The sequence below is a fragment of the Panthera onca genome, chromosome D1, assembly GCF_046562875.1.
Source record: "Panthera onca isolate mPanOnc1 chromosome D1, mPanOnc1 haplotype 2, whole genome shotgun sequence".
Classification (NCBI taxonomy): domain Eukaryota; kingdom Metazoa; phylum Chordata; class Mammalia; order Carnivora; family Felidae; genus Panthera; species Panthera onca.
The window spans coordinates 102,960,622-102,981,643 of NC_138348.1; the positions used below are offsets into that span (position 1 = coordinate 102,960,622).

Consider the following 21,022-nt stretch of genomic DNA (forward strand, 5'->3'; position numbering starts at 1 on the left):
AATTTTTGGGTAAGGGAACCTAGGAGAAGTGGGTGTGGGAAGGGGAGGGCCATGAGCTGTATGCAATTCTCGGCCAAGGGGTGAAGTTCAACTGCAGGAGAAAGCATCTGGGCTCATCGGGGAAATCATTTGACTCAGAGAAGAACCACTAAGGCTAGAGAGGTGTGTCATGTCCCCAGAGCACCATCAGTTCTTCTTGTAATGATTTTCCCAAAAAAGAGCCACAAAGAATGGTTTAAATTAAGCAGTCTTAAAGAAAGCAAAGAGGGGAAAGAGGAGGATTAGGAAATGTCTTTAAGGGCTAAGAAATGTTGGCTAAAGAAGGAAACTCAGAGGAAATTTGGAAAGAGGGTAAAAGTAATTTTAAAAATGGGATGAGGCTTCCTCCAATGTCTAGGCAAGCCACAATCCTGTGATCCTCTCCTCATGCTCTCACATCCCTCCCTCCCCTCCCTGTACATCTGCAGAGTCCCAAAGCTACCAGTTTTCAGCAGCTGGCAACTACTTCCTCCCTAAGCCTCCCCACTCATTTCAATCCATTGAAATCCTGATGGTTCTTTCAAAGTGAAATGTATGTTCTCTACTTCCTTTAAGAATGCCTTATATTTCCTTTTCTGAAGCTCGCATTGCCCTTAGAATTCTCTCACCCAGCCAAGCCCTTGATTTTGTCATGTCATGTATTTGTTCCTGGTTTTGTCTGTGTCAATCCTTCTCCCAAAACTAATTTTTTACATGAATGATACACTAAGCTACCAGCTCCTTTAGATCAAGGACTATGGCTCAGTTCTCTTTGTGGTCCCCTGCCTATCACATCTACATAGTAGGTTTCAAAACACTGGTTGATGAGTTGACTCTTGTCATGTTGCAGCAAATGCAATCGCAGTGAGTGCCCTATATTCCATGAGTGATGACTTAGTAAGGGACCATCTGGCTACAAAGCAGAGAAACTCACTCAAAGAAGCTCAAGGAAGAAAGGAATTATTAACAGAATATAATGGAAACACACTGGGGCACCTGTGTGGCTCAGTCAGTTAAGTGTCTGACTTTGGCTCAGGTCGCGATCTCGTGGTTCATGAGTTCGAGCCCCACGTCAGGCTCTGTGCTGACAGCTGAGAACCTGGAGCCTGCTTCAGGTTCTTTGTCCCCATCTCTCCCTGCCCCTCCCTTGCTTGCATTCTGTCTCTCTCACTCTCTCAAAAATAAATATTTAAAAAAAATAATGGAAACACATTGCAGGGTATCTCACTGGGTCTCACCAACCGAAAAAATCATTAGGCAGCTAATTTCTATTTCCCTCTCTCTGTCTTTCTCTCCCTCCTTCTCTCTTTCTTTTTGTCTCTCGTTGGAGGTATAGGGTCTTGATTCTCCACAAACAGGCTTCTTTTGTTCATCTACTACACATTGCTTCATTCTGACTGTTCCAAATGGTGGTCTCTGTGCCTGACCTTACAGAATCTTCTAACCCATCTCCTCACAGCTGGCTAACTAGGTCTGCATGGTCCAAATCCACAGACCTTAGAGAGAGAACCTGTCTGGTCCAGTATGGGTCAGTCATCGATGCTTCTCAGTAAGTGTTGAGGTACAAAAGAGGTATGTGTGATATTAAGACTGCCCATTATAGAGACTTAGATGGAACAGACAAGTTGTCTCAGATTATGTAACTGTTGGACCTTCAAAAGTCAGATCACAGACTGGAAGCACGTAGAATCAACACGAGGTATCCTTGTGAGTGGCTCGGAGGCACGGCTGCTGCAATGCTGATTATTTCCTGCTTCCCCCAACCACCCTGGTAGTGGAGTACAACCACCAGGGAGCATCCAGAACTCAAAGTCAAAAGACACAAATTGCCATCCTGATTTGCCAACAACGGTTTGTATGACAATGGCAGTTAGAAAAACTAATTTTTGGGTTTCTGAAGCCTCAGTTTCAATAGGGATAATAATATAGGAGAAGAGAAAAATTCTCTTTTCCATCTTGGGATCTCTGGCTGGGCCTAAGAATTAAACTGACATGAGACAGATTAATAGGAGAAATGAATGTGAATCTTAGCAATATTTTACATGGGAGACTTCACAAGAGAATGAAGACCTCAAGATGTGGCCAGAGTGAGAAGCTTTTATATATCTTTTGACAAGGAAACAATCAATTTGTGAAGAATTGACAAGACAAAGGGGTTTGGCCTAGGGGTAGTAAGTGATAAATAAGTAACTAAGAAAGTAAAGATTGGCTTAACAAGGTTTGTACAGATTTCTCAGCCCCAAATTTCCTGTGTCTGGTGATAAGAATGCCTTCCTTCCTCCTGGTACAGAGAGGGTACCTTTCATATGGGACTTTCATCTCCTGCTTACAGGAAGAAAAAGGAGGATCAGAGCAACCTTCCTATACCTACTGTTTTTTAAATGCCTTTAATTCAAAATAATCAAACGCCAAAGTGACATGTTTTGGGGTTTTCTTCAATAGTATCTATTCTGTTCAGTGTTCCCTGTTCAAGGTATTGAGAAACTTAATTCATAGTTTCCCTTACACTGAGTCCTTACCTTGGGAAATGTCCCTTTTTCCACCCATGAGTCTGTTTAACAGGGAATTTTAAAAATAGTGGTTATGTAGCTTATATGTGGCCTTGATACAGTAGTACCCCTCGCCCCCTCGTCCCGTCATTAATTTTTTTCCTACCCTTTTCAGAAGCTGCCAAGATGGATGGTCAGAATCAAATTTTACTACAGATAGAAACCCGCCCCCGTGTTGGCCTGCTGCCCACTGTTCCATGAATGTCTGTTACAATTATGAACGTATGAATATACAAATACACACGTGGTGAAGACGTCCTTCCAAAATCAACAGCCTCTGGAAGCTTTTCTGGAAGGAAAATCTTCTTTTCTTTTTTAGGATTAACATATACTCTATGAAAACAAACTGTGTAATCATATAAAACAAAGGCCAGATTTTTAAATCAGATCCTGAACAGTTCAAACAAAAATTTAAGCGTGTGGCTTATTTCATTATCCCAAACTGAATTTTTCTTTTTTCCTTCTAAATGGCCCACTATGGAATTTTTCTTAGAAGCAATTAAACTAAAACCTCCAAATCCTTTCCTTAGTAGTTGTTATGAAAAAAACTAGAACCCCGTATCCCGTGTCTAAGAAAGATGCATAAATGAAATGCTTCCTTCTTTATCCGGATTATTTGGAGTCTCCGGAAGTCTTAGTTTCCTTTTGGATATGAATTCAGGAGCAATTCAACATCCCAATGGTGAAATGGGACCAGTCCTTGAGTGGAGTTGCAACAGTACCCTCATGGGCATCGAAGGGCACATCTGCTCGTCCACTGGCCTTCCCACTGGAGCTAGATTCCACAGTGATTCTAACAGGCTTCAGTGAGCAAAGAAATTTAAAATGCCTAGGGTATTGGCTCAGAAAGGCAATCCTCTCATGGAGACAAAATGTAGTGAAGACAGAGTTCCAAAATCAATAGACTCTGGAAGAAACAAAGAGCACGAAGGAAATAGAAAGGGAGGAAGAGAGGCAGGGAGAGTGGAAAGTAGGGAAGGAAGGAAGGAAGGAAGGAAGGAAGGAAGGAAGGAAGGAGAAATGAAAGGACTCAAGAAAGCACATCACTGCCATCTAGCCTGGGAACTTGGTCTACTGGTAGCTGCTCTTCCCATGAGGTCAGTTGATAAAACATTTGCTTCATTACCTCAGGTCATGACCTCATGAGAAAATAGTTCTGCAATACTAGTGTGCAAACGATCAAGGTCTGAGATGAAAAAAAGAATGAAGAACAAGTAAGGACACTAACTTGTGGGTAATTCTAATGGATGTATAAAAAATAATGTCATATGTGGTTAAAAACAAGCAAGATGGAACTAAAATACACAATATCAATAGCCTATAAATTTCAGGGGAGGGTAAATACATGGAGTTGAAGTGTTCTGGATCTTTGAATTGTCCAGGAAGGGTAAGACCTTGCTGAGGGTAAGACGTTAGTTAGGCCTTGCTAAGTAGATTATGCATATTGTAATTCCAGGCAGATGATTATACACTGCCCATACTTCCTGAGCCTGAGAATTGTCTCTGGTTGTAGGAGTATGTTTGGCCCCTACATAGAGCAGGTGAGAAAAGCTGGGCAGCAGCCCTCAGGCCCTCACCCAGTGACAGAGGAGAGTTGCTGAATGATTATACTGGCTTCCTTGGTCCTGGGATGAGAATGCCCAAACAGGTTCTATGAACTCTTGCAGAGGTCCGAAGCAGAAGTGAGCCCCAGTTGCCCACAGCAGAAACTGGTTCATGAATGGGGCCTGATTGCCTTCCTTTCTTTCTTTGTCTCACTTTCCCATGCCCTCACCAGTGCTTTGGGGGATCCAAAGTAAAATACCTACACTGCAATCTTAGGCACCACAAAAATAACACAATCAGATTAGTAGAGGAGAGGAAATGGAATGACAAAAAAAAATTCAGAAGGAGGCAAGAACTAAGAGAGAGAGGGAAAAAAACAACAACAACAACATAGACTTGTCAGACAAATATAAAGCATAAAATAAGAAGGCAGTCGATGGAGAGTTAAAGATAGATAAAAACATCAGTAAAAATATGTAATACGTGAGTAGCAGGATTCCTCGACTAGACTTAATGGATGCATATAAAATACTTCACCCAACACCTACACACGTGTTTTAACAATACAAAGCACATTAGAAGTTACCCTATACTAGCTTACAAAGCAAGCCTCCACATATTTCAAAGGACTGAAATGAAACAGAGTATATTTTTGACCAACGTGTTGAAGTTAAAAGCCAAAAAACCAAAAAGATAACTAGAATACCCTGATTTGTTTGGAAGTTAAGGAACATGCCAATAAAGAACCTGTGGCCCCCAAAAAGCAATCAGAGTGAAAATTATAAAATAGTTTGAACTCAGTAGTAATGGAAGTACCACATATCAAAATTCATGGGTTGAAGCCAAAAGAGTATTTAAGGGGGAACTCTAACCCTCAAATGTACATACAGTAGCGTAAATGGGGGTGTGGAAAGAAAATAATATCATAGAGAAGAAACTAATGAAATAAAAAGCTAAAATACAATTGGGAAGATCAGCAAGGCTCATAAATCGGCTCTCTGAAAAGACAAATATAATTAGCAAATTTCTGTTTTTAATGATCAAGGGGGAAAAAAAACAAAGGAAAATGCACATACACCCAATGTCAAGAGTGAAAATGGAAACTTCATGGCATATGGTACAGACCTCGCAAAGACGGCTATTAGTTGCCGTGAATAGCTTTATGCCAATATACCGAATATTTAGATGGAGACGTTCCCAAGTAAACGTACAACACATGCAAAGCCTGAACTGACCTGTAACCATCAAAGAACTTAAGTCGAACATTGTTCCTTCATGAAACCCTCCCGGCAGATGGCTTCACAAGCGAGTTCTAGCATATATTCAAGGAATCGGTCATTTTATTTTTACCCAAACTCTTTCAGAGGATAGAAAATGAGAAAACACCCCTCAACTAATTTTATAAGTTGAGCAAAACCATAATGCCAAGGTTATTTATGAGAAAGAAAAATTATAAGCTAAAAATCACTCATGAACACAAATACAAAAATCCTAAACAAATTCTTGTCTAGTCCATAAAACAGCAAACTCTTATATGGTGCTTACTAGGCGTAGACACCGGTTTAAGCATTTTGGATGTGTTACTAAACCTTACAATAGTTCTGTGAGTTAGGTACTATTATCCCCATTTCAGCGTATAAGGCACAGAGAGGTTAAGTACCCTGCCCAGGCCACACTGCTAGGTAGCTGTATAGCTGGGGTTCAGACCTACAACAGTCTGACGGGACAGCTTATTCATTTAGTGGTTACACTATGACCAAGCGGGTTTATTGCTGGAGTACAAGGCAATTTAACATTCAAAAATCAATTAATGTAAGGGCGCCTAGGTGGCTCAGTTGGTTAAATGTCAAACTCTTGGTTTCGAATCAGGTCATGATCTCGCAGTTTGTGAGATCCAGCCCCACAGTGGGCTCTGTGCTGATTGGGTGGAGGTTGCTTGAAATTCTGTCTCTCCCTCACTCTTTGCCCCTCCCTCACTCATACTTTCTCTCAAAATAAATAAATAAATTTAATAAAATCAGTTAATGTAAATCATCATATTTACATACTTAAGGAGAAATGTCTTCTGATCATTCAATAGGTATATGGAGGTGGGGGGAGCTCAAAATCCATATTCATTCACAACAGTAACAATAAAAACCACTTGGCAAATGGAGAGTAGGATGGAACTCCCTTCATGTGAAAAGGATTACCTACAAAAACTTCAACAAACATCATACTTCATGATGACACTTTTAAAAGCTTTCCCTCTGAACTGAGGACTGAGGTGAGAATGCTAACAATTGCCAAGTTTTATTTCTTCTATCTTAACGATTACCAATGTTATTCAACATTCTACAAGGGGTCTTGGACAGCACCAGAGGTAAGAAAAATAAAAGGTAGAAGCATTGGAAATGAAAAAGTTAAAATTATTATTAAAAACAGATAAGATAATATATAGAGAAAATTTAAAATAATCTACAAAGAAACTACTAGAATATAAAAGTCTAGCAAAATTTCTGGATACGAAGTGAATATAAAAAATTAAATTCATTTTTAACCAGCAACAGTTATAAAATGAAATTTAAAACAGACTTCATGCACAATGGCATTAAAAAATGAGAAGTACCTAGGAATAAATCCAACAAAATATGTACAAGACATTAATGGAGAAAATTATAAAATTTTATGAAAAGACATTAAAGAAGACCTAAATAAATGGAGAAATAGACCACTTCATGGATTGAAGGACTCAACATTGTAAAGATGTCATTTCTCTCCAAATTGATTTATAGACTCGGTAAAATCTCAATTAAAATCCCAATAGGTTTTTGTTGGAACTTGACAAGCCAGCTCTAAAATTTATATGACAGTGGCAAGGGCCAAGAGTAGCTACTCTTGAAGAAGAAAAATAAGGTAGGAGGGCTGGCTTTACCAGACATAATACTTATTATAAAGCTATAGTAATGAAGACCGTATGGTATCGGTGTAAGGACTGACAAATAGACTAATGAAATAGTAGAGAGCCCATAAACAGACCCATAACTTTATCAACCCTTGATATACAGCGGAGGTGATATCCCAGATCAGTGGGGGAAAAGATATACTCTTCAGTAAATAGTGCCAGGGTAATTGAGTATCCATAGGGGACAAGATGGAATAGGACCTTCTTTGCACACTAGACACAAAAATCAATTCAGGTGGATTAAAAACCATAGACGAAGGGTAAGTCTCTGAGGATTTAGAAGGTAATGTAGAAGAATATCTTCATGACCTTAGGGGTAGAGAAGGATTTCTTAAACCGGATACAAAAAAACCATTCATCAGAAATTTGAGATTTTTTAAGTTTGAGTATATTACAATTAAGACCATCTGTTCAACCAAAGACACATTAAGAGAGTAAAGAGACATACCACAGAGTGGGAAAAGTTCTCACAACTCATAAAACTGACAAAGGACCAGGATCCAGAATTTATAAAGAACTTCTGTGAATCAAAATGAAAATAAAGAACAACCCAGAAAACATGAACAGACCCTTTATAAGAACCCTATGAAAAGATGCTTAATCTCATCAACGAAATGCAAGTGAAGTCACAATGAGATACTACCTACAGAGCCATCAGATTGGCAAAAATAACGTCTGCCAGCACCAAGGACCTTGAGCACAGATATTCTCATGTATTTCTGGTGGGCAAATAAACCGGTGCACCGTTCTGGAAAACAGGCTGGCACGAACTAGGAGACTTGAGTTGGGCATACCCCATCTCCAGCAATTGCACACCCAGGATCATACCTAGAGCAAACCTGGCACAGGCACGTGACTGTTCTTAGCAGCATTGTTTGAAGTAGCCCCCAGCAAGAAACAACCTAAATATCCAGCGACAGTCGAATAAATAAATCAGAGTATACAGTGATGGAACTGCACCAATTATAGCTACAGGTATCAGCGTGGATTGTTCTCCAAAGACGGAGAGGGAGAGAAACAAGAAGATACACATTTTTATTCCAATGATATAAAGCTCAAAACAGGCAAAAGTAAACAAGCTTATCTAGTGATGCATAAAGGAATGGCAGACTATAGAGAAAAACAATCATTACCTTAGACGTCAGGATGCTGGTTGGCTCTGGAGGGGAAGAAGGGGGTGCTACTAAGACCCTTCACTGTTCTATTTCTCAACTTGGGGGGCAGTTACCTGGTGTTCATTTTATATTCATCTTCAGACTATATGCAAATGTTTTATGAGCATTTCTATATATGATCAAGCTCATGATAAAAAAAAAAACAAAAAAAAAACATCCTGCATGTCTAGGTGCAGGACTGCTTTTGACATGTGCACAGATGTAGTGATAAAGAATCCTTGGTCATTTAGGTGGCCCCAGGTTTCCTCCCTGAGGCGTGCCCAGAGAGGCTCCTTTTACTCAATTTCACCCAATGGGGTTACAGCATTCAAGGGCACCGAAGGATAAATGACTGGTTCAACAAAAACGGGGCAAGAATGGTGGGGAACATAACAGAAACTACCACTCAAGTTTCCCTTCTCCAACACCAGAAAAAGTCTGTGCTTCAGACATCAAGGCCTACTTGAGATCAGAGGCCCGGAATGCTCCAGAAATGATTCAGACTCCCGTAGGCAGTGATCTCGCCTTTTACTCTCCCTGGCTTCTGCTTATCTCCAAGAGCGAGCCGCACCCCCAGGTACACCGCAGCAATTAGGAGCCTGCTTCTGCTGCCAGCGCGGGGCAGGGGTTTGCTCCTGCTGTAGAGATGGGCCTGCGCTGAGCCTCTTCCTCGTTCTCTGCTCAGACCAGAACTGAGGCCAGGTGTGAGGCCTGAGATTGGAATCCAAGGCAGAGCCAAATTGAGCAACTCCCAGAGTCAGAGGAACCAGCAATTTGGAGCCTTTCATGTGCTTGGTAATTAATAATAAACAAAATTACAAGCAAAATGATAACTCATCAAATTTGATGCGGCCCCACAGGGTCTGCTTTAGGTTTTAATGAATACGGATGGTGAGTCCAGGGATGATTCATCTGAGCCTTAATTGCAGTGAGGCGGGGAGCCCTTTCCTTGAGTCTATCACCTCTCTGTTCCCCTCTCTTGTTAGAGTCATAGCTCCCTGTGGGCAAGAAAGGAGGCTGTCCCATCAGAACGCGAGGGGGTCCTGTGTGTGCGTTTCTTAGGGTTCTAACAGCGCATCCTCTCACGGAGATTTGGGTTTTCAACCTAAAGCCACACAGCTACTGGTTCAGCCAAAAAGTTTAGTTCTCTACTTATCTATACTCACGATTTCCAGATTTCTTTTTTATGCTTATTTATTTTTCAGAGACAGAGTACAAGTGGGAGAGGGACAGAGAGAGGGGGAGACACAGAATCCAAAGCAGGCTTCAAGGCTCTGAGCTGTCAGCACAGAGAATGACGCAGAGCTTGAACCCACGAACAGCGAGATCATGAGCTGCCATCAGACGCTTGACTGAGCCACCCAGGTGCCCCGAGTCTCCAGATTTTAAACTGGCCACTGAATCCATTGCCTGGGGTGCAGGAAGCTTTGAGAAGGATGCCAGAGCAGGGAAGGAGAGGAAGGACACAGGATGCGAGCTCTTCTTGGAGGAGAAAAGAGAGAGCTGGGGTGGGGGTGGTTGAGGGAAGAGAAGGAGATTCCTGAGCCTCAGCTGGGTCCAGTTCCGTAATCCAGCAAAGAGGTGCCCAGCCCCAACTCACCCCCTTGGCATGGTTTGTGAACTGCAGCGACATGGCATTTGGGGGCTTTTGGCAAAGCTGGGGACCAGCGGCTTGGCCGCGGCAGGTGGCCGTCAGTAATGACCAAGTTCATGAGGCTAAAAATCATGGCGGGGCTTCTACAACACCCACCTGGCAAAAGCTGAGAACTGGGGTGGCTTCTGGGCTATACAGATGATTCTGCTTTGCTTCCCTGTGGTGTGATGTCCCTTTGTCATGCACTCACTTACCATAATTGCTACCTTCTGATTTAGGTCTATAGTCTCCGTTTCCACTGATTTTTTTCCCCCTTGTTTCCTGCTAATTGCCATTCGCAGTATAATACATATATTTGAAACACCTGTCCTGCCAGGTTAATGTATGTCACTCTTTTCCTCTGCGTTTAATACAGATGTGAAAAAGCAGCTAGTCTTACTTCTTGTGTAAAAAAGCTAGACTAAGACTTGATGTTGTAATTCTGCTGTTCTTGTACCTGTCTCCTGTTTTGTTTTTGAGAAACCATGAGGTCAGGCGATTAAAAGGGAATGCTTAGGAAACTGGAAAATTAGCAGTGATGGCTGACCGTGGGGTTTTCAAAAAAAGTTGAGGAGAGATGTCACAGCCTCATGGGAATCCGACTCAGTAAAGGAAACCCAGTCTAGGAAGTAAAAGCTGTGACTGTCTGTCTTCGGTCTCTTGTTAGAAAGCTTCGGAAAAGAACATGTGTAGGGGGAGGGGATCCCTCCGTTCGATCCTATCTTCTTGCTCCCCACGCATCTCCCACCCTCCCGAGGATTTTCTAAGAGGTTTAGTGCGTGTTCTTTTCGTTATGTGTATTTCCGTGAAATAGGTACTGTTGTTTTGTATGTATATATCTTCATTTACATCGTTTTCACTGTGCCCTTAAGGCCCGTGCACGTGGCTATGTGGACATGTGGGCCATACCTTCTTGCCACTCCGTGACTTGAATCCCCCCATTTATGTATCTACTCCCCCAGGGATGGACACCCAGATTGCCTCTAACTCCCCCACACAACGTTTCTGTAGATGCCCAGGTCTCCTCTGTGCAGACCTGTGTGGGAATTTCCACAGGGTATATTCCCGGGAGTAGAAATGCTGAGTCACAAGCCAATTAAATATTTAATTTTAGTGAGAACCACCAGGGTCCGCCCCCCCTGACAAGCCTATACCAGTCTACATCCCCAGCAGCAGTACATGGGAGTTCCTGTAATCACCAACACACCCATACACACCTCTAACCCCTACCAAAATTCTTGGAATGATCTACCTTACCAGTTTTTTCAAGTCCAATGAAAATACATGAAGTTACACAATTTTTTTAAAGTAGGCTTCATGCCTAATGTGGGGCTTGAACGCACCACCCTAAGATCGAGTCACATGCTCTACCACTGAGCCAGGCAGGTGCCCTTATAATTTTTTAAATTTCACCTTTCTCTAACCAATTGGAGCTCATCTAAGTGTGCACATCGGTGAGGTAAGTTCACTGATGTAACAACCCACACATCTCAGTGGCTTCACAAAGTAAATGCTGATACATCTCTGTTCACTTCACAGTCCGGTGTGGAGGGAGTCCGGGGAGGGATACAGCTCCAGGCGGTCAGACTTCTACAGTGCAGCTGTCTCATTTCCTAGGGGCCAGAGGTCTCCACTGGATTCTCTGCATCCAGCCCTTGGAGTAGGCATGAGATGCGTTCACATTCCTGGGGCCAGAACCCAATGCCACAGCCTGAGGCAAAGGACCCAAGAAATGGGTGTGCCAGAGAAGAGAAGACAGAGAAATCAGTGAAGAGTTACACAATCTGCCACAAAATGTTTGCTAACTTTGGAGATTCCTCTTCTACAAATTTCCTAATCACACCCTCACTCCTTTTTTTCTTTGGACTTCCTCCTAGTCCAAATTTGTATATTTTGACTTGGCTGTTTTTTGTATATTCTAGAAGGTGTTGGTTTTATCCATTGCAAAGATTTCTTCCAGTCTGTCTGCCTGATCACTTTGGCTACGGGTCTATCATCAATCAGCAATCTAATTTTTACGTAACCTAGTTAAGCAGTACGTAGCCTTATGGTTTTTGTTTTTGAAACTGCGTTTGTTATTTGCTTACAGGCTTAACCTCTGAATTCCTCTTAAATGCACCTTGTCACTTGTTAAGGCAACATGTAGTAGAAAGTCCCAAAGGAAAAAGCCCACCCCAAAACTAATTGTCCTGCTATCAAGTCTTTCCCCCAGCATACAGTTTCTCACAATCCTATAGGTCCTAGCCTGGAAAAACTCAATTCTCTGAAGCTTCTGTCTGAATGTACAAAACTGTTCAGAAAGCCCTTTCTACTGGCTGGAGAGTTGGGTGACAGCCAGACCACAGAGCGCGTGCCATTAAAATGGTTGCAACCTTCAAGGGTGTTGCGTTGGAAATTTTTCAGACACACTGGAATGTCTTTTAATCTCCCTTCCCTGTTGTTTCTTGACTTTGATCTCTTGCTCATGTTTTCCCCTTGCCTAAAAAAGCCCTTGGCTAAACCTTCCTATTCTTAAGACTCAACCTGGGCATTGCTTCCAGGAAGCCTTCTGTGACCTCCCTCGCCCCACCCCACATCTACGTTAACGCACCTCCTCTGTGTTCCCCAGTACCTGTCCTACTCTCGTGCGGAACAAACCACTCCGCGTGGCAGTGGCCATTTGCCCACCTAACTGTGAACTTTTTGGAAGAGCTGAAGCCAATTCTCCTTTGTTTCCTTAGCACCAGCATGAGACCTGACACATGTATTGGCATTAATAGCTGTCGAGTGGATCTGATGGACTTGCTGGGCCCTATCCACTGCACTTGACCCTCCTGCCCCTGCCTCATGAAATTTGGGGAGATTTTCACTACAATAGAGAGGGCCCAGAAGAATTCCACTCCAGCAGCCAGCTAGGGCGCCTCTCCCTTGCTCTTTGTCCAAGCTACTAATGGGCTGATCCTTCAGCACAAGGACCTGGGCTTTAGTTTCTGTTGTGGAAGGGGAGGGGGGCATTCATCCTATATATGGTTGAGTGAAGGTCAGTGAAAATCAGGGTCCTCTGGCCGGGCCGTGGCCCTCCTCTTCCTGATTCCCACATTCAGAGGTCAGGTTGAACAGGAGAGCAGGCCTCAGGCAAACAAGGTTGAGGGAAGACTGTCCTCTGCCCCATGGACCTTGCAGTCCGCCAAGCTCAAGGCTCCACTGCCCCCTTGTGTCCGGAGAGTGAAGGACAAGGGAAATAATCCAAAACAGGTTTAGGACTGGTCCCCAGGGAGCCATCTTGCTGTCCTGCCTCCTTCCCCTGAAGGACACACTCACATACAGAGACACATGGTCAGGTGGACGGCCTGCCTCGTCTTCCAGGGGTGTGCCACCCATCCCCCTCACTGCCTGCTCTTTCCCCTGGAGGTCTGAGTGCCTGGGATCCTCCTCTGGAAGCCAAAATAAGGGTGGGGGGGGGTTTGAACATTGTAAAGGGGGTTTCTCCAGGGGAGGCTTGCAGACAGGATGGGAACAGGTAGGAGGGCAGCTCCCTTCTGCCTGTAGATTCTGCATCCAGAGGCGTCCTCCCCTGCAGCTTTGGGGAGCTCTGTTATAGAGAGAGGGACACTGCTGGGCTTGGTACCTCCCCTAGGTGCCCCGCCCTCATAGCCCTGTCCAGCTGTGCCAGACCTCAGTCTAGGTCTGTCCATCCCAGCAACTGTCTGAGCCCTTCTCCCACCCCCTCTGCCCCGGTTACTCTCCACAGCACCTCCCTGCTGATTTCCTTCTTAGTGCTCACTTTTTTTTTTTTTTTTTTTTTTTTTTTTGTCTATTCCTTTATTGTCTGCCTTCCCTTCTCCAAAGTTGAATGAGGGCAGGGCCTTGCTGGACTCATTCACCATATCCTCAGAAGACAAAACAGGGACAGGAATATAATGGCCACTTATTCTGTTTCCTGACTGAGGTTCCCCAAACATGACTGATGTCCCCGCCCCCCAAGGCTCCCACCTTGGCCAGGCTGCTTCTTCCATCAGAAATGCTTTCAACACCGCAGCCTACCTCCACCCCACCTTCTGTTTGCCTGGCGATCGGGTACTCACTGTGAGTTCAAGACTCACTTTAAACATTACCTCTTGGTTACTGGAGGGGGTGTGGGAGGGAGGATGGGCTAAATGAGTGAGAGGCACTAAGGAATCTATTCCTGAAATCATCGTTGCACTAGATGCTAACTGATTTGGATGTAAATTGAAAAAAATAAAATTAAAAACTAACTAAATAAAAATAAACATTACTTCTTTGTGGTGTGCCTGGGTGGCTCAGTCAGTTGAGCATCCGACTCCTGATTTCAGTTGACGTCATGACCTCACGATTTGTGGGACTGAGCCCCACATCGGGCTCTGCACTCACAGCGTGGAGCCTGCTTGGGATTCTCTCTCCCTCTCTCTCTGCCCCTCTCCCACTTGTACTCTCACTCAAAATAAATAAATAAAACTTTAAGAAGAAATATTGCCTCTTTGTGATGCCTCCCTTATCTCCCCCAGATTAAGAATGACCTTCTGTGTGCCCTCCCCTCTTAACACTGCTGTCATACCGTCTGTGAATGAGCCCAACAAGGGCAAGAATTGTGTCATATTTGTTTTCACCTTCTTAGGGCCTGACAAATGGCAGGTTCTAAATGAGTATTTATTGATGAACTCTGATTACCCCCTGGAGAGTCCAATGCCCTGAGCTACCTTCCTATCCTTCCTTGTCCCCCAGCGTTCTCTCATAGGGATCCCGCCCTCCAGGCAAAGAAAACATCACATCATTTACCTGGTATCTTCCTAAGGCCATGTTTTTTAGCAGTAGAATTTCTTCCAGTGGGAGCACTTTTCCAACCAGCACCCTCTCTTAAAACTCATCTTGGCTACCACTTACTCCGTGACACCTTCCTCAGTCCCTGAGCAAGAATGAATCCTGCCCAGTGGCGTGGTTCCCATCACCATCCCTCTCCCAAATAAAGCCTGCCTTGCAGTAGAGTCCCAGGCTTACTCAGTGTCAACTTAACAAAAGTGTGTCTCTTGTTACTCCAGTGAATCGTAAACCCTTTCCGTACTTTCCAGGCCACGAGCCACATCTTGCACATATTGGTATCTCTCTACCTCCCATGAAGCCAAACACAATGCTCACTCACAGCCCACAAAGTTTAAGGGGTAACTTGAATATCACGTAAGGGAGTCAATAGCTCCCTGAGGTGACTGCCCGTGTAACTGACACCAGGACCCCAGGACCCCAGGGGAACACACCCCGGGATGCGTGCCCACACTTGATGCAGTGAGGTAGAGCATTGGGCAAGTCGGTCCCACTGAGACCACCTGTGCCTGGACACCCTCCCCATATGCCCACCCACCTTGCTCTTTGCTTTATGTTTTCCAGCCCAGCCCAGCTTTCTGGCTGCACGCTCCAGTGTGCCCTTGGAGCTCTCCTTGGAGGAGGTGCGAACACTCAGCCCCTGGGTGCATCTACTGCCAGCTTTTAGTAGCTAACTCCTGATCTGATCCTAGCCTTTGAGAGTCAGCTTCTCCTATCACTCATGTGGTGACACCATGGAATGGATCTGACCCACCCTCTACAACCATCATCAGCACACACACACACACACACACACACACCCATAGCCACATATACACACAAGAATATACACAGATACACAGACATGGGGTAGAATGTGATCAAGGGCTTAGATATGGCAAAACTGTGTTTACTGTGAGGACCAGCCCTGGGCAAAGTTTCTGACACACCTAGCACAGTGTCCAGTATTTCGTAGGCACTCAACAAATATTTGTTGGATGAACAAATCACTTGCTTACCCATCTCCCAACCCCCGCCAATCGTCACTGCTTTGGCAAATTCTCTGCCCACTTGAAACGCTGGTCTGCTCTACCATGCCAGTGCCCAAGGTGTTTTATCAGAGATCTCCAGGGGCAGGGCCCCAAATTTTGCACCCAGGTGTCAGTTTTTCCTGCTGAAGTTCAGCAAACACAGCATGTTCTTTCCCCTCTGGGTCTCGGCACATGCTACTGCTACTGACAATTCCTGCTCTCCACAGACTATTCCCGCCCCGTTCTTTCTCCTGGCTTCCTCCCGCTCACCCCTCCCATCTCCCGGATCTGCTGCTACTTCCTTCAAGAGTCTTCCCCAAGGGCCCCGTGCCCGTCCGCAACTGGCTTAGGTGGGTCGCACTGGACAAAAGAGAACAACGCCTCCAGCTCCCTTTAGAACTGCTTATTACCGGGGCGCCTGGATGGCTCGGTCGGTTAAGCGTCCGACTTTGGCTCAGGTCATGATCTCACGGTCCGTGAGTTCGAGCCCCGCGTCGGGCTCTGTGCTGACAGCTCAGAGCCTAGAGCCTGTTTCAGATTCTGTGTCTCCCTCTCTCTGACCCTCCCCTGTTCATGCTCTGTCTCTCTCTGTCTCAAAAATAAATAAACGTTAAAAAAAAATTAAAAAAAAAAAAGAACTGCTTATTACCTGCACCTGCAAGGTCAGTGAAAACACATACGCCATCGCACACGTAGCTGTTCAGCAGGTGTGTTCATGTTATATATTTGGGGTGTCACAGGAAGCCTGGGGAGGGGTCTTATTATTTGCATTTCAGAGATGGGGAAACTGAGGCTGTGAGATACAAATGACCTACCTATCATCACAAGAGCCAAGTACCAAAACCCATGTCTTCTTGCGCCAAAGCCCGCGTTCCTTTCATTTTGTGGGACGGGGCGGCGGTGTCATCAGCAGGGGTGAAGCTGCAAATGATGAATGAGCTCAGAAGGCGAGCCGTCCCCAGATGCCTCAAGGAGGAGGGCACGGGGGACTCTACCCTCTTCGCTCCCATGCAACCCCAAGGTGCCCTCAAAACTAGGGGAGGCCAAGCTTTATTTTCTGGCCCAATTCTTCCCCAACCCCGGGACGTTAGTGGAGTATACTATGAACCTCTCTGTTTGAGAGGAACATCCCTAATTATCTGGCAATCATATATAATAAGACTCTAAAAGCATTTGCTGGCAAGGAAAGAGTTCTAAATAAAGCCAACTGAGCGCAGAGGGAAGGAAACGGGGTGGCCAAATGACCCCTGCATGCTCACCCCCCTTCCAAGTCCAATACGTCAGTCATTTCTCTGGGCCACGACGACGAACATCGCGGTGTAGTCTGACTGCTCATCCGACATGGTCTCAGCTGCCCGCGGAGCCGTCTCCAGCTTCTCGATGGTGAAGCCGGACTTCTGCAGAGCCTCACACACGAATTTCTCCTTCAGGGGAAGGCAGGGGAACTTCTTCGCCCCCACCATGTAGAAGGTGGTATCAAAGCCCCCGCCCAGCACCAGATGGCCCCTGGGCCGGAGCAGGGTCCTGATGTGGCGCAGGGCAGCCCGGAAGGCCTCCTGGGTGAGGCAGGCAGCCTCAAGGCACAGGGAGGAAAGGACGCAGTCCGCCAGGGGCAGGACTGCAGGTTCCAGGGGCTGTTCTTTATTCACATCACACTTGAGCACCTGGGTCACGGTTCTCCTTAGCCGCTCCTCCTTGTCAGCCCACTTGTCTCTGAGCGGAGGGAAGAGGGAAGAGCGGCCAGCTGGGTCAGGCTCATCATGTGAGAGGCGTTTATCACTCCCGCCATTCTCTGCCTTCCACACAGACTCCCGGAATATCAAGTCACCAGTCTTACAGATCAAGAAACTGAGTCCCAGAGAGGGGCACGCTTGTGAAGCCAGCTGTGGATAAAGTCAAAGCCGAGGACCTGCAAACCCTGACCCCGAGGTCGCTGCTCTTTCCACCCGTGGCCCCTCGCTGAGCAACGTATGCCTTGTGCTTGGCCTGTTCTGTCTCCACTCGGTCCGTGTTTAACACGACCCGGGTAAGTACAACCAGAAATGGAAAGCCAGCCTGAAATCAGCTGAGCAAAGCTATAATGCGAGCTTGGCCGACTTTGCTGGGTCCCCCAGCGTCTCCCCGTGTCTCTTGGCCACCCCACTCGACCTCCTCATCCCCTCATACGTTCTCTTCTTACCTACACCTGTTCTCAGCACACGGGGCTCATTCATACTGAGGTATGCACGGGGACAAGCACTTAAAGGTTTACCCTTTCCAATTCTGTATTTTTAAAAAGTCACGGTCTTAAGCAAAAGGAATAAGAATCCAATGTACATCTGCAACCGTCCTATCTAACTGGGGAGAGTGGTATTTGGGGAGTGGAGGTGCTATGGTGGACCTTCCTGGTGCCCTGAAATGATCCAAGGTAAGTAGATTCTGTTCACTTGTGCAAGATGGGTCTTAATTCTAGGCCCAGCCCCTGCGATCTACAGAAAGATTCCCCAAGTCTGGAGCCACCTGGAGGTTGTAATTGGAACAGCAGGGCCACCTGCCAATCAGAACGGCTGTCTGCCCTCAAACACCAGCTGGCTGCCACCCTGCTCCAACCACATCGGCCTGGGGTCATGCCTTGGCATTCTGGGTAGGCGCTCGTGACAATTCCCTTCTGGCTCTGGGTCTGTCTATAGCCATCTGTTTCTGTTCCCTCTTTTTGGTCTTTATTGTATTCATGTCACACTCTTCCTCCTTTCTTCTTCTTGGAACCCCACTAACTTCCTTCCTTCTTAGTCTCCACCTGCCTCGCCATTTCCACACGAGGCCCATGATAAATTCTTGATTTGGACAGCTAAGTGCAGCTCGCATCGTGGCAACCCCAAAGCAAACAACAAACCCCTTACCTGTCCCCCTCAAGCTCACACACATATTTCACCACTGGGGACCAGTCGAACGCCCCTGGAATCTTCTTCAGCCACTTTTCCAGCTCCAGGCGGTTCTTGTCCGTGTAGTCAGTGGCGATTATCTCCTCAAAAGACTCGCAGGCGGAGAGGAGCTGGTAAATGCTGGGCCCAGAGCCAATGTCAATCAGGAGCTTTCCTTTCAGCCCACCTGTTTTAGAACAGACACATTCTAAGCCGTCAGCACCAAACCACAGCTCTGAGGGCCTTCCCAAAGGCTCCGCTCTCTTTCCCACTTGGAGAGGCTGCGGGGAGTCAACCATCGGGGACTGTAAACTCCAGCGTTAGGGATTTCACCTGCCTGGACAGTCTTAGGCGCCACATCACACAGTGCCAGCACTGAGCATGGGGAGCGTGGTAGGAGGGGAGAGTGAGCAGCAGGAGAGCCTATTTGGGGTGTGTAGGGGGGACAATTACTAGAGAAGCAGCTTTGTCATTTCAACTGCCAATTTAGCACTGTAAATAAGTGTTCAGAGAAGAAATCTGGTCACATTTCCGAGGACACTGGCTTCCACATTCCAAGCACTCTTCGCTGAAGGGTCCTATGACCCCGAGACCATCTATAACATTCCAAAGATCAATCAGCAAACATTCATTGAGCACCGCCTGCATTCCCAGAAACTCTCTTAGCAGTGTGAGGACTAAAAGGGGAATACAGACCTGCCGGCAGAGTCCTTGGCCTCCCCTTCTCTCCAGCCAGGGAGAGACTGGGTTAACACAAAATGGCAGCAGCATTTGGAATATGGCAAGGGGCTTCCGAGATAAACAACAAGGCAGCAAGGACAGAAACCCAGCTGGACCGAGGGATCCTGACCTGCTACTGAACTGAGCCTGCCCCTTTGCTCCTGGATTCTGCTGCTACATTCTGTTTGTTTCCCCTTCATTTGTGTTACCTGGAGGCTATAGTGGCAGATAAATTGAGCAAGCATCAAAAGTTTCAGAAAACGTGATAGCAGGAGATTGTTAATTGGGGAAATTCTATCTATTGGGTTATGTTTCCTTCTCATGTGAATCATGAAAAGATCCCCAGTATTTGATTTTAATAGTTCGGGCTGCCGAGCACCTTTCTTCCCCTAGGGGCAAATCTGAGAGCCACCCACCCACGATGTTATCACGAGCCACAGCGGTAATCACACAAAAGAGCGAACGCTTCCTACACTGAACTTGGAAAGAGGCTTCCTACACTTTCTGATGCCCCATGCAGCTTCTTTTGCCAGGGACTTCTTTTGCTAGAAGATAGGACCACGCAGGACCATGAAAGATCACAGCTCCTCAACTTCATGGGAGGAGAAAATCTTGTCCCAGAGACCTCAGAAAGGTTTAGGCATCCCACCATGTACCATACATCAAGTACATCTAACCTGGTCCCATAGAGCAGTTCTACAAACTCTCCATCCAGGTCGAAAGTTCCAGTCAATTGGCCACCCTTCCCCCCCTCCCACCTCTACCCCCATCCTGAAACTTGCCCTAGGGTTGAAGAAGACGAGCATCTGATTTAAAATTTGCATCGCCACCCTTCCCCCCACAAACCTCCTCCAGGGTTCAAGGAAACTAGCACCTGATTTAAAAATGGTGTTGTAGTGTTTTAGCAGGAAGTAGAGGCAATCATCACCCACAGGGCTCTGGCCCATCTTGAAGTAGTCCAGGTAGACCATGGGTTCAAAATACGTCTGGTAGAAATCCAGCGCTGTGGATTCCTGAAGAGCCATAGAGAATCCTGAGTTTTGTCCAGGAAGGAGCAGGCAGCCTGATGCTCTGGGGCCTTCTTAATGGAGTTCAGACAGTCACTCCGCCGGTCCTAAAATACTCGGGGAAAGACCAGAACAGCCAATGAAAAGCACTCCCCGAGCCCTCCTCCCTTCAGCCATTTGCCTTTGCCACACTTGGCAACTCCCCTCCTGTTCTTCAGCTCCCTCTGCAAGTAGTCGACCTGCCCTTTCCCCCACCCCAGCCCCCAGGCTTTTCAGTGGATTTGGCTTGTGCAGCAGGATTTCTAGGCTCTCTTGCTCCACTATATCGGATCCTCTTCTACAGTGGTTTTGCAAACTATTTTAAAAGCATGTCCAGTTTTTAAACTACTCCCCTGTGAACCGCCAGTATCTCTGGCTGTTAATAGGATGGATACATCTTAGTTGGTTTTTGATCTTCAGCGTTTTGTTTTGTTTTTTAATGTTTTAAAATATTTATTTTTGAGAGAGTGAGTGAGAGAGAGACAGAGCATGAGGAGGGGAGGGGCAGAGAGAGAGGGAGACACAGGATCCAAAGCAGGCTCCAGGCTCTGAGCTGTCATCACAGAGCCCGACATGGGGCTCGAACTCATGGACCTGGAGATCATGACCTGATGCTTAACTGACTGAGCCACCCAGGTGCCCCAATCTTTAGCGTTTTCTGAATTACACCCACTCCCACAACACACGG

General features: G+C 45.9%; 1 protein-coding gene across 1 annotated transcript; it reads right to left on the bottom strand.

Annotated features, from left to right (window-relative positions):
* Positions 1-16,365: 16,365 nt before the first annotated feature.
* Positions 16,366-20,390, bottom strand: LOC132660887 (nicotinamide N-methyltransferase-like). The gene is made up of 3 exons (XM_060604795.3): positions 20,163-20,390; positions 18,548-18,755; positions 16,366-17,381 (listed from the first exon to the last, which is right to left on the bottom strand). The coding sequence occupies exons 1-3, from the start codon at positions 20,311-20,313 to the stop codon at positions 16,949-16,951; spliced, it is 792 nt and encodes a 263-aa protein (XP_060460778.1). The 5' UTR covers positions 20,314-20,390; the 3' UTR covers positions 16,366-16,948.
* Positions 20,391-21,022: the final 632 nt, after the last annotated feature.